Raw genomic sequence first — 14,596 nt, 5'->3', positions numbered from 1 at the left:
CCAGAATTCGAACCTTAGACCCCTTGAGTGCCATGCACAAGATCACCGACTTGTAGCTACGGGGGTTTGGCTGGCCTGGCCAGCAATTCCCTGGGTATGTCTTACGCTGATTTCGTCATGATGGATACAATGTACGTGCAATGCAGTGGTTTCCTTAGTAAGATTTTATTAGATTTGTACGAGTTAGGGTTAATAAGGGCCACAAAAAAGGTATGCATCAATCAGGTATGGATCCAGAAGGGTAATTTGCAGAGGCAGGGGGAGGAGAATTTAAAAGGTAATACTAATAGTGGTATTAATTGGGGGCCAAGGGGTTCCCCTTGGTGATGTTAAATTTGGCAAACAAAGGTCAAAATTGCACCTTTCCTGGGTATCCCAAACATAACCCTTGTCATTGTACTCATGATCCATCACTCAGTCATGTTGATATCCCTCCTTGTCCCTGGGATTCCATATCTTTAGTTTCCTTGGGGTGCACACCTCCCCGCCTTATCATCATATAGTCAGATAAAAAGTATTTATTGCATTTCAAAACAATAACAATCTGAGCATTTCTATGTTATATACCGTAAACGTTCGCCTAATGGCGCTATGGGCTCCCTTGACATAACTGGAATTTTAGACACAAACTAAAAGTGCCCTCCCAAAATAATCCCACCAGCAAATAAGGGTATGTATCCTAAATTCTTGTTGGGAATTTTAGAGGAGGGAGCTCTCTGTTTTGTACATGAAATTTATCTCAAAGCAAAGGACCCAGGTGCGCCATTAGGCGAACGTTTACGGTATTATTGCCATGAATTTCTCATTATTTTTTTAATTCGATGATATAAAAAGGAACAATAGAATTGCCATACAGACTGTATCATGTTATAAATAGCCAATTCAGATTATGTATGGATACTGCATTATTATAAGAGTCTGTTCTTGCTTGATTATATTTGCCTTTTGCTGAGATTGCCCGTCTCACTGTCCTTTGTAATAAATCTATAAAAAAAAAATCAGCAATGCCAGTGTCAATTGAACTGCATTGATTAGGGGATTCCCCCAAGCATTTATAAGCCTACTTCATATCCTAATTGAAGTTGTATAATTTGTATAAATTTGCTTTGTGGTAATTACAAAGAGTGCAAGTGGGAGATGATGATGTAGACTGGGTAGGTCTAAATCACAATTTTATTTGCCGCATGAAATTTTTGCGATTGACAACAATCATTTTGCAGCATGTAATTTTCATAGGGAAAAGTAATTTGCGATCATGAAAATGTCATGAATCCATGTCACTTGCGACATTTTGTGAAATTTTCATGCTTACACAAACATTTCATGGTTTCAGTACACTACCAAATTCCTATTGCTGCCGAATCCAGAGGTAAACCGGTCTACTGCTCCCTAAAAGTACCAATGCAGTACCAATCCAGTCCAGCGTTTGTACTCTATACATGTGATTGCGATGTGTGTACCCTAAGGGTGTGAGTGAGTCCCGGGAATTCGAGTCCCGCCCGATAATCCTATTACCCGGGCAGGAAATTCATTGCCCGGGTACCCAAAATTTAAAAAAAAAAAAAAAGTTTTTTTTTTTTGGTTTTGTAGTGTCTCTGGAACTAGACCTAAATGCTAGGATCATGGTTGACCTAAAAAAAAATATGAAAATTGATACATAGTTTACATGTCATACTCTATTAATGATATCAAAATGCATTGAATTTGAATGCATTTTGATATCATTAATAGAGTATGACATGAAAACTATGTATCAATTTTCAGATGAAAAACACAAAACAATGTGCAAAATTCATTTAAAAAAATTTTTTTTTAGGTCAACCATGATCCTAGCATTTAGGTCTAGGTCCAGAGACACTTTGAAAAAAAAATTAAAAAAAAAAAAAAAAAAAAAAAAAAAAAAAAAATTTTTTGTTGCAATTTCGGTACCAGTTACCCGCCTCGAAAAATCTTGGTACCTGGGCACAAAATTACCCGAAAATCACACCCCTAGTGTACCCACACAGGTACTCTTTTAGAGTACCAAATGGCAGCAGTAGCACCCGGGGAGAACAGCAATAGGAATCTGACAGTGTATCTCATTGCACTTTAATTGTATTGCACATTGATGTAAAGCAGCCATTTATGTTTACAACTCTTTAACTGGCGATATCTGGTGTGACATCTTGCTGTCATTTGCACATGTTGGGCAGATAGCACTCAGCATAATGATGTTATCGCCTCCATTTTGATGTGTGTCACCGATAGTGATCTGTTTCAAAATACTGTAAAAGTGGAAATTTTTTGTGTGATTTATTTTTCACGTTTTTCCAATTTTGAACTGACATTGCGATTCTAAGTTCGTTACATTGACCTATCCACAAATGGAATATATTTGTGCATTGTTAATTTCTTGGAAGCAGCTACGTGAAAACCGCGAAAATAAGTGTAGGACGAAAATTTCACTCATTTTGGAGTACGGTATAGTTTTACATGCATAATAGCAATATTGTAGCAAATATTATATGATGAAGTGAAAGTCACCATTTCTACATCAACATCACCATTTCTGTATAGATCACTCTGGGTGTAACCACCATCGGTTTGTGATGAGTAAGGCAGTCTTCATCAGTCAAGATTTGTTCTTCGCTTCATGGTAAAATTCATCAAAATATTCCAAATCAGTGGAGGTGCCCTATATATATAATGCTGATATTTTGATAAAAAATGCAGTTTGCAGTTTTGGATCATATTTGCCTGAATGTGTGATCTATATTTTATATTTGTTTCTCAGTTTATATTTGTTTGTTTGTTCATTGGACATGGTATGTATGTTCTAACCGGTCTCGGGTGAAAAGATGGGACTTTAAAATGGTAAATTAAAGTTTTGTCTGATATATCAGGGACTGTCTTTTGAAATGATGATAGCAGTTGGGACCATAAATTTAGAGCAATTATGACCAACAAGAAGAGCAGTTGAGAGCATTAAAGAGTGGAGCTGGGACCAATAAGGAGAGCACTTGGGACTAATAAGGAGAGCAGTTGGGACCAATAAGGAAATCAGTTGGGGCCAATAAGGAGAGGAGCTAGGTGCACAATTGAGATCAATACAGAGATAATTTGGGATCAATAAGGAGAGCAGTTGGGACCAATAAGGAGAACAGTTGAGACCAAGAGCAGTTGGGACCAACAGGAGAGCAATAAGGAGGGCAGTTGGGACAAATAAGCAGAGCAGTTGAGACCAATGAAGAGCAGTTAGGACCAATAAGGAGAGCAGTTGGGACCAATAAGGAGAGCAGTTGGGACCAATAAGGAGAGCAGTTGAGACCAATAAGGAGAACAGTTTGGGATCAATATGAAGAGCAGTTGAGATCAATAAGGAGAGCAGTTGGGACCAATAAGGAGAGCAGTTGGGATAAATACGAAGAGAGCAGTTGAGACCTCATGTGTAAATCAATGAGCATGAATATGCAAGAAGCTGCAACATGCTCCTTGCTCTTCATTTCATTATCGGTGACACCCAAATAATGTGTCCAAGGCAGTGAAAACATAAATAATGGGTGAGGCACAGATGAACCCAGTAAATGTTTTACTGATGAGGACACATTATTTGGGTTTACTGTAAAGGATAATGCTACAACCTTTATTTTAGGCCTGCTAAGAATACGCGATTTTGGAGGCCAAAAACGCACCCGATTTTTTTTTCCAAAAAGCGCAAAAATCCGTGATTTCCGCCAAAAACGCATAAAATCTGTTTTTTTTTTTTGATGTTAGGTCCAGGGACTCTCCAAATCCGCAAAAAAAAAAAATCGCAAAAAAACCCCCAATTTTAAATTTTTCAAAATGTCAAAAAAATGCAATTGAAGCCAAAATACGCAAATTGCGCCGCAAATAACGCAATTGCGTATTCTTAGTAGCCCTACTTTATTTGTATTCTATTACCGCAAAATACATAATTTGTATTGTGATTTAAACAGTAAATATCATTTTTTTTAAAAGTTGTTTACTACTGCAAGGTGGAGCGTGTACACAGCAGCGCAAATCCCTTCTTTACCTACACTAATTTCTTTTTATGTTACGCCTATCAAACATTTTCTTTTTAGGCCTAATGGTTTTTGAGGGTATTTAGACTATGCATTAAATAGACAGTCCCTGGTGTATGTATGAGGGATAAAAATAACAGCAACAACAACTAAAAATGTTTAATGTTTAACTTTTCTTATTTCTCACGAACTTGAAATTGTTTTCCCGAGAGGAAGCTTTCATCCAGTATTCTTTTGGACGTCTTCAGCCCCAATATTTGGCACGTGGGGGCGCTGAAAAAATGTTGCCATGATTTAAAGTCAAACCTTTTTGTATTCAGGAGTGCTGTGCATGTATAAATGTTTGCACTTTTATGTTTTCATGTTTTCACTGATGTTTAAATGTATTTTTGTTGTTCTCACTGTTATTTTGCTGTGGTTGTTAAGTCTGTGAAGGAACTCAAGCACCAACTAAAAGCACTTACTAATGAAAGGGACACCGCACAACAGACTCTACAAGTAAGTTGGTTTTTAATTAGTTAACGAGCACAAATTAACATTAATTTGTTATTTCATGAATAATTGGAACAAAATTGTTCTGAATGATGTAAATGTATTGGGTCAGTCCATGTCAAAACAGACTGAGTGTACACCCACCCTCTTGGATTTTGCTCTCCTTTGGCTCAGGGGTACCTTTCATGGACCCCTAGGTGAGAATCTGAAGAAAAAATTCAAATTCAATTTCGTTTCGAATGGCAGGCCATCTAAGTTTGGCGACCTTGACCAAAATTGGGAATTTAAGGTGTCCAAATGACAAAGCGCTCTCTTTGAGAGGCATTTTCTTCTTAATTAAATCAGTTGTGACCCTCTTTTGAATGTGGTCACTCACTGGCTGTGTCTGAAATGCCTTATGCCAAAAAGATTGATTTGAATTTAGTTGGGATTTCAGGGGGTCAAAATCAGCACTTCGTACTGTTCAATCAAATTATCTTTGATTTTGAAGGACCCATGATAATGTCACAGTGCACTTATAGGTCCTAATTATGTTCAGAATGGATTAACCATGTGCCAATGTCTATGAGCAATTCAAAAAAAGAGAAATTTCTAGACCCCCTACAGAATTTTAGGCCCCCCTAAAGTGGTTCAGCCTTAAAATCGGCAAATTTTGACACCTAATAACTTTAGGTGTACACCAGATATGAATTTCTAGTCTTTTGCATCTGAAAGAATGTAGTCTAATGTTACTAGGAACATAAGATTTGTTTTGTATTTTTGTGTTTTGATACTAAGTTGATGGTCCCAAAAATCCCAATTTTTGACTAATAATGTACAGGTTATGGGTACAAAATGTCAATTTCAACATACCCTTTTTTTCTATTTTTGATCACTTTATAGCAAATTGTCTTATTTATCCTGTTATTACATAGTTAACAACGTCCGATTTTGGTGATTTTGGTGTTTAATTATGTTTTCTTGCATGAGAAATACAACTACTCAACTTAAAAAACTGTACAAGGAACCAATGACCTCCTTATTACAATATGGATGCTTTTGGCAGCCATGTTGCAAAAGAGGGTCATCGGTTCCTTGTATAGTTTTTTAATTTGCTTAGTTGTATTTCTCATGCAAGAAAACTATATAATTAGACACCAAAATTACCAAAATCAGACGTTGATTATAGTCAGAATTCAAAAGGTCGTTGACCTATGAACATTTTTCATCATAGCGCCTCCTGAAAGGTCTGACACATAACAAACTATACATTTTTGGAATCCTCATGACCATACGAGTAATTTGATATATTACTTGACATAATTGGGAGCATTCACTGAAAATTTGACCCCATAACCTGTACTTTGCATGTGCATCGTTGCCAGGAAGTGCATTTTTGACCCCATTAAAAATCCATACAGAGGATTAGAAAGTAGTTTTTTCTTATTACTTGACTCAAGAGCAACTTGAAATATCAGGATAAATAATACAAATGGCTATAAAGTGATCAAAAATATAAAAAAATATCATACTAAAATTGGCATTTTGTACCGTATCCTGTATGCATGGCTAAATGACTATTTTTGAAAGCGTCAACTTAATACTAAAACACAAAAATACAAAACAAATCTTATGTTCCTAGTAACATTAAACTACATTCTTTCAGATGCAAAAGACTAGAAATTCATATCTGGTGTACACCTAAAGTTATTAGGTGTCAAAATTTGCCGATTTTAAGCGCCATTTGTGGCTGAACCACTTTAGGGGTGGCCTAAAATTCTGTAGGGTCTAGAAATTTCTCTTTTTTGAATTGCTCATAGACATTGGCATATGGTTAATCCATTCTGAACATAATTAGGACCTATAAGTGCACTGTGACATTATCATGGGTCCTTCAAAATCAAGATAATTTGATTGAACAGTACGAAGTGCTGATTTTGACCCCCTCTGAAATCCCAACGATAGTCCGAAATCTATCTATTTTGGCATTAGGTATTTCAGACACAGCCAGTGAGTGACCACATTCAAAAAGAGGATCACAACTGATTCAATTAAGAAGAAAGTGCCCCTCAAAGAGAGCACTTTGTCATTTGGACCCCTTAAATTCCCAATTTTGGTCGAGGTCATGAAACTTTGATTGCCCGCCATTCAAAGCGAAATGGAATTTGAATTTTTTCTTGTGACCTCACCTAGGGATCCATGAAAGGTACCCTGAGCCAAAGGAGAGCAAAATCCAAGAGGATGGGTGTACACTCAATCTGTTTTGACATGGACTGACCCTATTGTGTGTATTGTTGTACAGTGCAAATATGGCCTATGGCCCTATCATATATTAGATTCATAACTTGTACTGTGGACTAAACCAGCAACGATGGATAATTTGATCTATGTTTATTGTAAAGGTCCTTTTGGTGGAAAAAACAGGGGAATACAGTTTTAATTACTCTCCTGATTTTTTTGAGGAGCTTAATAAGGAGCTCGTATCTTTAAAACCTGTCATAAAACACAGGATTTCAAATATTAAGGGGGTACTACACCCCTGTCCAATTTTGTGTCTATTTTTGCATTTTTCTCAAAAGTTATAGCACATTGGTGACAATTAAGATGTATATTATAGGGGCAAAGACTACAACTACTGCACTGGAAATTTTATTTCAGTACAGACAACAGTTGTGGAGTTACAGTCAAAAATGAGGGAAAACCAATATTTGATCAATAAACCAATAACTACTTGCCTTGAGTTGCTGAATTTTCAGTGCAGTAGTTGTAGTCCTTGCCTCTACATATCTGACTTGTATCAAATGCACTATAATTTTTGAGAAAAATGCAAAAATAGGCAGCAAATTGGCCAATACAAATCACACTCCTATAATGCTGTTTAAAAAGAGCTGTAGGAGCTCTGGGGCAATTGAATTCCTTAAATACGAAGACCTGTTGCTCGTGGGAAATCTTGTGGTGACAAAAATGCACTGTTTTATTTGCCTAATACCAGTAATTCCATTGTATAAAGTACATGTAAGAGTACTGATAATGTTACACAACTGTCCCTTTACCATTACATGGCTATTTCTGATGATAGCTTGGTGACATCTTATCAAAAGCCTTTGGTTTTTTAATAAAATTTGCTCTATGCATCAAACATTGAATTTTCAAAGAGTCAAATTAAGTTAGAATTATGTTCTGTATACGATGAAATTTTCACGGTGGTTTTGTTTTCACGAATTTCGCGGATTAACATGTGCCCATGATAATAATAACCCACGAACATGTTAAAATGAAGACATTTCTTATGTATTATATAAGTTGCCAACAACCGCGAATTTACCACCTCGCAAAATTGTCAGTGATACTTAAAACCGCGAAAATATCTATACAGTGGCATATACAATATTTCAGTAAATGTCATTGCTCCTGAGTTACCAAACCAAAAAAGAATGACATTTATTTGAAGTAAGTATATTCCTCCTTGGTATTAAATTATGAGTTGAAATCTATACACCCCTATAATGATAGACATGGCCATAAATTATGGACATTTTTGGGCCTCATAACTGCTAAATTATTGGTCTAAAGTATTATAAAGGTATTTAGAATGGCAAAGACTTCATCTCTCTGTGAGGTCAAATTTGGGCAAAAATGCCAATTTTTGGAGAAAATCCCAAAAAAGGTTTTTTTAGCCCAAATTTTTTCGAACCACGTAACAAAAAAAAATCTTGAGTCCAACGTTTGTTTTATTAATTTTTAAAAAGTAGATAATATATCTAGGACCCATTTTTTTATGTTGATCAACTTCACCAAAAATATTTAAAAAACGTGTCCTAGATATTTTTATTTCATTTTTTAATTTGTCAAAAAAATTGGATTTCCTCCAAAAATTGGCATTTTTGTCCAAATTTGACCTCACAGATAAATTCATCAAGTCTTTGCCATTCTAAATATATATATACTTTTATATACTTTAGACCAACAATTTAACAGTTACGAGGCCCAAAAGTTTACGTAATTCCAGGGTTAAGACCACCCTTAATCTCCCACACAGGGTGTGTGAATTGGAAATGGGGCTATCTGAATAGGCGATACCATTTGAAATCTACACCCCTGTGTGGGAGATTTTTAGTCATGCCTCTCAATAGGAGGTGTACATGTATATATCCCTGAGTATACTGAAATATCCCATTTATACCATGATGGTTTGTGATCAGACATGAGCTGCAAACAAACATGAAAAACTGGCCAACATTGTTATAGTAACCAACATTTCTTTTTAACCTCACAAAAAAATTGCTTTTTTAATTGTGAATTCTTACAGGATGTGCAGCATAGATACGACAGACTTGTGGAAGAGGAGGAGGGACTGAGAGATGAAAATGATGATCTCCATCATGATATCAATGTCTTAATTGGAATCATGAGCCAGGCTAGGGCTTCCGGCAGATGGGAGGTATGCAAATTAATGCATAATAGAGATTGTTTGCTTGTCCTTGACAACTTTTTTATGGATGTTTTTTTTTCTTATTTTTAAAATTCTTTTTACAATAATTATAGATAGACAAATTGCCAGTGGCAGATGTTAGCTATGTAAATCTCTATTGTGATGCTAATTAAATTGCTATTCTTAGCCAGCTATATATAGTAGCATCAACAAGCGGGACGCCTTGGTTTGTTTCAGGTGATGAGTAGCCTAAATCATACAAAATTCATTTATGCTATTGTATTCATATTATACAGCCAGACACTTGGGCTTAGCAAGCGGCAGAACACTCTCTGGCTGTTATAGTTTAAAAAACAACCCAAGTTAAGTCCTACATGTAAGTCTGCTTTGCCTTTTAAATCTTTGGCTGAAACTTTGCTTAGTTTATAAGCAGGTAATATGGATGCTATAATATTTACAGTAAACCTTTACGAGGGCGTATTTTAAGCGTACATCGCATATTAACTATGTTGAAACACACTTCTCTCTGATCGGCTGCTGAGGCGATCTGCTGTTGCAGAGTGGAAATTTATAAATGAACTTTGCGCCGTATGCATGCGTTGTTAGCTCTGACTTTGCAACATCATGTTAGTATGCACTCATCAAAGGTTTAGTGCAAAATATAAGTCAAATTTGGGATAAATTTAAACACAAGCTTAGATAAGCCATAGTTAAGCTAGAGATTAGCAGCACGCCGTGTGAACACAGCTATTGTTAACCAGTGGCAACAAGCAGGTGCAGCGAGACAAAGTCAAGTTTATGCTTATTAAGTTCTTGATTAACTTCACTTGATATGGTTCAGTGATTTTCAGACAGTTATGCCTTACATGTACATTATGTATGTTTTTAAAATTGGCCAATTTTTGGCCTTTGCCTAAGTATTTATTCCAGGCTTGATGATCAAATTTGTTTTGTTGTGTGACCCTTAAGGGTATCCGTAGGGAGAACACTTTGTTTTACGGCCAGGTCTGGCCAGGTGCATGTTTGTTCGCAGTCTACAGGTGTAACTAGGTTGTTGTATATTCTATAATTTTCCTGGTGTGTTAACTGTGATTACATCTAGACACCAGTTTATTTTTTATTTGAACGGGACCCTAATTTAATGAGAAAAACGCCCGAAAAGAGAGGCCGGCAAAAGCCGATTTGCAGACAATTTTGTAGCTACAGACAGCTCGTATTCCATATAACAACTACGGAAACCAATCAGTGCCAGAAGTGTTGATTTATATTTCATCCACTTAGGTTTGGCTTAACCCACTAAAAGGTAAAACTTTAAGGCTGATCATTTTAATTATAAATGTAGTGTGTGTGTGTAAAAGTATATTTCTCAAAATGGAGGAGAGCGCCTATGACTATTGTCCGTTCTGTCTACATGGTCTATGATAATTATTTTCTTACCGAAATAATTATATTCACTTAACACAGACCACGGTAGCTCACGGTTGCCAAACAAATGAGGGCAAACCGCGGGTCAAATCATTGAAAAGTCGCCCAATATTTTTTTTATCAAATGTTGGTTTCTATGACCTTAAAAACTACCAGAAGTCGCGTAAGCCAATGTTGAGAAGTCATGCAATATTTTTCTTAACCATCAATTGGTGTCTATAGGACAGGAAATTGTCGCGAGGAAAATCTTCAAAACTCATCCTATTGACCTAGGCCTATTACATCGCGGGTTTGGCAACCCTGCAATATATACAGTTATATAACATCGCACCGCATTGTGAGGTGAACGAACTGAATGTTGACATTGTATTCAGAAACAAGAACTGTCTTTAACCAGACAATGCGGTTGGTATAAAACATAGCGTGTGATATCATGATATCAACTTCAAAATCTAAAAACAAAAGTAAAGAAATAATTTAGGACGAAATAAATAAACAGCGTACAGCAGGTGCTATCTTGTCAATAATGATAAGAGGAACATGAAAAAAACCAGCAGAGAGCATGCACCCCAGTAAAGAGTTAAATAAAGCAAGGAAAAATCATAATGTGCAGAAGGCCTACTTTTCGGATGATATTCGCAGAAACAAAAATAAAGAACTAAAGATCTAAAAACAAAAGTAAAGAAAATGAGGGCGAAATAAATAAACAGCGTACAGCATGTGATGATAATTATACACTTCACCAAAAATTAAAAAAAATACTTAACACGCGACATAAATAAACAGCCATCTATCAAGAATGACAAGAGGAACATGAAAAAAAAAAACACCTAATATATGAGAGCATGCACCCCAATAAAGAATTGCTTTAAAATAAAACAATGAAAAATCATGACATGTGAAATGTATGTTGATACACTTATAAATAATACTCAAGGGTGAAATAAAAAACACCTTATCTACCGATATTTCCACAGTTAAACATACTCAGTTATCACTTGTACTAAAACAAAAATAAAGAAATACTTCACAAATGATAAGAGGAACACATAAAAAATAAATAAGCGAGCATGTCCCAAAAAAAATTAGTAAAAGATAAAATAATGATAAAAGCGTACAAGAAGGGGCAAAATATTTGTCGCAAAAAACTCATTAAATGCTCATTTGCTCTAAGATATTTAATGTTTGCAATTTACTCCTAGTTTATCATTTATTTATTATTTATCTACGCTTATATATCTTTTATTTATTTATCTATTAATTTATCTATTTATCAATTTATTTCAATATCATTATTATTAAGTGCCTATTTATAATGATATTTAAATCTATCAACATTATGCTTACGTCATCCAGGAGTTATTATCCCACTTGAAATCGCCATATAAACACAAATTAATAAAGAAATACCCAATGGGTGAAATAAAAGCATGATCTATCTTTTCAAGAATGAAAAGAGGATATAAAAATATAACAGAGCATGTCCTATAAACATGATAAAGAATTATTTAAAATCGTACAAATGTGAAACATGTAATATGACATATACTTAAGGGATCTGGAATGAGCGTTTTGAGCGTTTAGACAGTATTTTTTGTGGGAAATGAGAGCACATCAGACATATCGAATTGCATTCTGAATACGAAGAATGTCTTTCTCATATCAAATAATTTTCATTTTTTGAAATTCACGATATAATGCAAATTTTATGACAAATTATTAAAATTTGATATTTTTCAAATTTTTGATATATAACAGTCCTCGAAGTAAATTTTATAAATCTAATGACATATTCTTAAAGTGTATGTAGCTGGGAGGAAAAGCCGACGATCAATTGAAAATTTTGACCTTTCATATTGAAGATATGGATTTTATTTCCCAAAAAGACCTATTTTTTTGGGGGGGGGGGGAAATCCATATCTTCAAAACGAAAGGTCAAAATTTTCAATTGATCGTCGGCCTTTCCTCCCAGCTACATATACTTAAAGAATGTATCATTACATTTATAACATTTACTTCGAGGACTGTTATATATCAAAAATATCAATTTTTAATGATTTGTCATAAAATGTGTATTACATTGCGAATTTCAAAAAATCAAAATTATTTGATATCAGGACATTCTTAGTATTCAGAATGCAATTCGATATGTCTGATGTGCTCTAATGTCCCACAATAAATACTGTCCAAACGTTCATACCCCAGCCCTTAACATAAAACAAAATAAAACGGTCATGATAATGACATTAAGGGCGAACACCACTAATGAAGCGTCTTGGTTGAAATGCACGTGAAAATGAATGTCTTTCTTTGCTCAATTTGAGGCCTTTTTGGCTCTCATAGTTGCCTGATGTACCCGTTACATTTTATTAAGAAACAAGGTAGTATAGTTTCTCTCCATTGATTTTGCAATAGCGTCTCAAGGAGGGGGGGCTCAGAGGGGCTTTCAGATTTATGCGGTGGGGGGCTTAATGGCTAAAATCGCCAAAAACCGCCTGATTTTACATATCCCTCTAGCGTTGGTTGTCAGTAGATTGCAGTCACTCCTCATCAAGTGTTGACAAAGACAACAGTGGTTGTTGAAACGTACACAGTAAGTGCATTTTCTTGGATCAGATACTACGAACTCTGGTTTACTAGTTTACTCTACCGATCCTGATGAATTTGTTCAATCAATAACGATATCTGGGGACCAATCACAAGCCAGATTCATTTAAAGATGCATTACATCATGACCAATTTTAGTTAGGCCAGAAATTGGCCTAACTCTCCATAGAATCCCGTGTTAAAAAGTTATCCGCAATCCAAAGTCAGGAGGCCACTTGGGAAGCTAACAAACAGAGGGCGTGACGGTGACTGAAAAGATTAGATGTGAAAATCTATCAATTGTGCACAAATAATAATCAGAGTTTTAAGCTTAAATGCAATAGCCAGAAGCACAATTGGCAAGTGGAGTACGGAGAAGTCTAGCTAAAACTGGAAGGAAAAAACAGTATTTGAAACGAGGAAATGTGCAATATGACTTAATGTAATACATTAGAAAAGGCTTAAAAGGCAACTATTAGGCCCTGATTCATATTTAATCATCATTTAGGCCAGTAAATTAGATTGTCTGTGTAAATTAAGCAGGATCCGACTTTTTATGACGACTTTCAAAATGTGTTACATTTCAGAAACACCAAGCTGTTTGTGAGGTGGCGTTAGCTGTATGGGTTATAGGTTGAACTTTTTACAATATTTCTGGAAAAAAATCCTGAAATCCATATATTAATTTTTACAATGGATGTCGCTCATCTGACCTTCTGCTTGCAGAAAGGGAAGTTTTGAAGAACTGAGTTGTTTTCCGGCCCTGTCTGTACAGAAAGTCAGTGGGGTTATTTACTGGTGTGCACCCTAAAAGGCCCTTGTCATAACCAATGGTGGCGGCATGATTTTTCCCGTGCATGAGGGTTTAGGGAAAATTAAATTATATGTCTAAACTTGAGGTTGCATGTGTAAAACATGGTTTTTTTTTAACGCATGTTTGGGGTATTGAAATTATATTTTTTTGGCTTGCACAATCATGGTAAAGATCCATGTCATACATAAGAGATTATAGGACATACAATACTTGGTAGGCCTAATGATAATGCGTAAACTTTGTACCTGTTAGGGAACTGAAATCAGACTGAAAACACAAACGTCATTCGAGGCTCTGTCTCACCAGTTGCATTTACAAGGCCCTTGTTATAACCAGTGGTGGCGGATGATTTTTTTTTTCTGGGGGAAGGGTCACACAAGGTTCTGAACAGAAACGTCACATACGGACCAACCCACACTACCGAGAACCGCGAATGCCGAGAACCGCGAAAGCCGAGAACCGCTCTAGTTTTCAATTGTTTTTGTTTGTTTTGTTTGTTTGTTTGAACAAATTAAGAAAGAAATGATATTGTGTTATAAATGTAGCCCAAGTATGTATTTTCCATGAAATGTGCTCATTTATGCATAAAAACCATTGCAAAGTACAGATGAAAATAACAAAGCACAGTGTCAAAGGAGGTATCTTACCCTTCCCAGAATCCTTTGTAACATGATACATCATTTCATTTCATCAAATGAGCTTCCACTACTTTGTAAAGGTTACCTTTGTTTTCAATTTGAGAATTGACTGGCTAAACATGGATCAGCAGTAAAAAAAATAAACATTTTGCAAGATCTGGATGTACTCTGTTTATTGTGGTACATTTCGTCACTATCAACCCAATGA

General features: G+C 35.6%; 1 protein-coding gene across 1 annotated transcript in view; it reads left to right on the top strand.

Moving 5' to 3' along the window:
- LOC140136050 (uncharacterized) overlaps window positions 1–14,596 on the top strand; it is a 163,705-nt gene that overhangs the window by 5,518 nt on the left and 143,591 nt on the right. Inside the window, exons 3-4 of the mRNA XM_072157753.1 lie at window positions 4,449–4,520; window positions 8,803–8,934. Of these exons, the coding sequence (XP_072013854.1) occupies window positions 4,449–4,520; window positions 8,803–8,934 (204 nt within the window). The remainder of the gene's footprint in view (window positions 1–4,448; window positions 4,521–8,802; window positions 8,935–14,596) is intronic.

This window comes from Amphiura filiformis, chromosome 16 (assembly GCF_039555335.1).
Source record: "Amphiura filiformis chromosome 16, Afil_fr2py, whole genome shotgun sequence".
Lineage (NCBI taxonomy): Eukaryota > Metazoa > Echinodermata > Ophiuroidea > Amphilepidida > Amphiuridae > Amphiura > Amphiura filiformis.
This window is presented reverse-complemented; position numbering and strand designations above follow the sequence as displayed.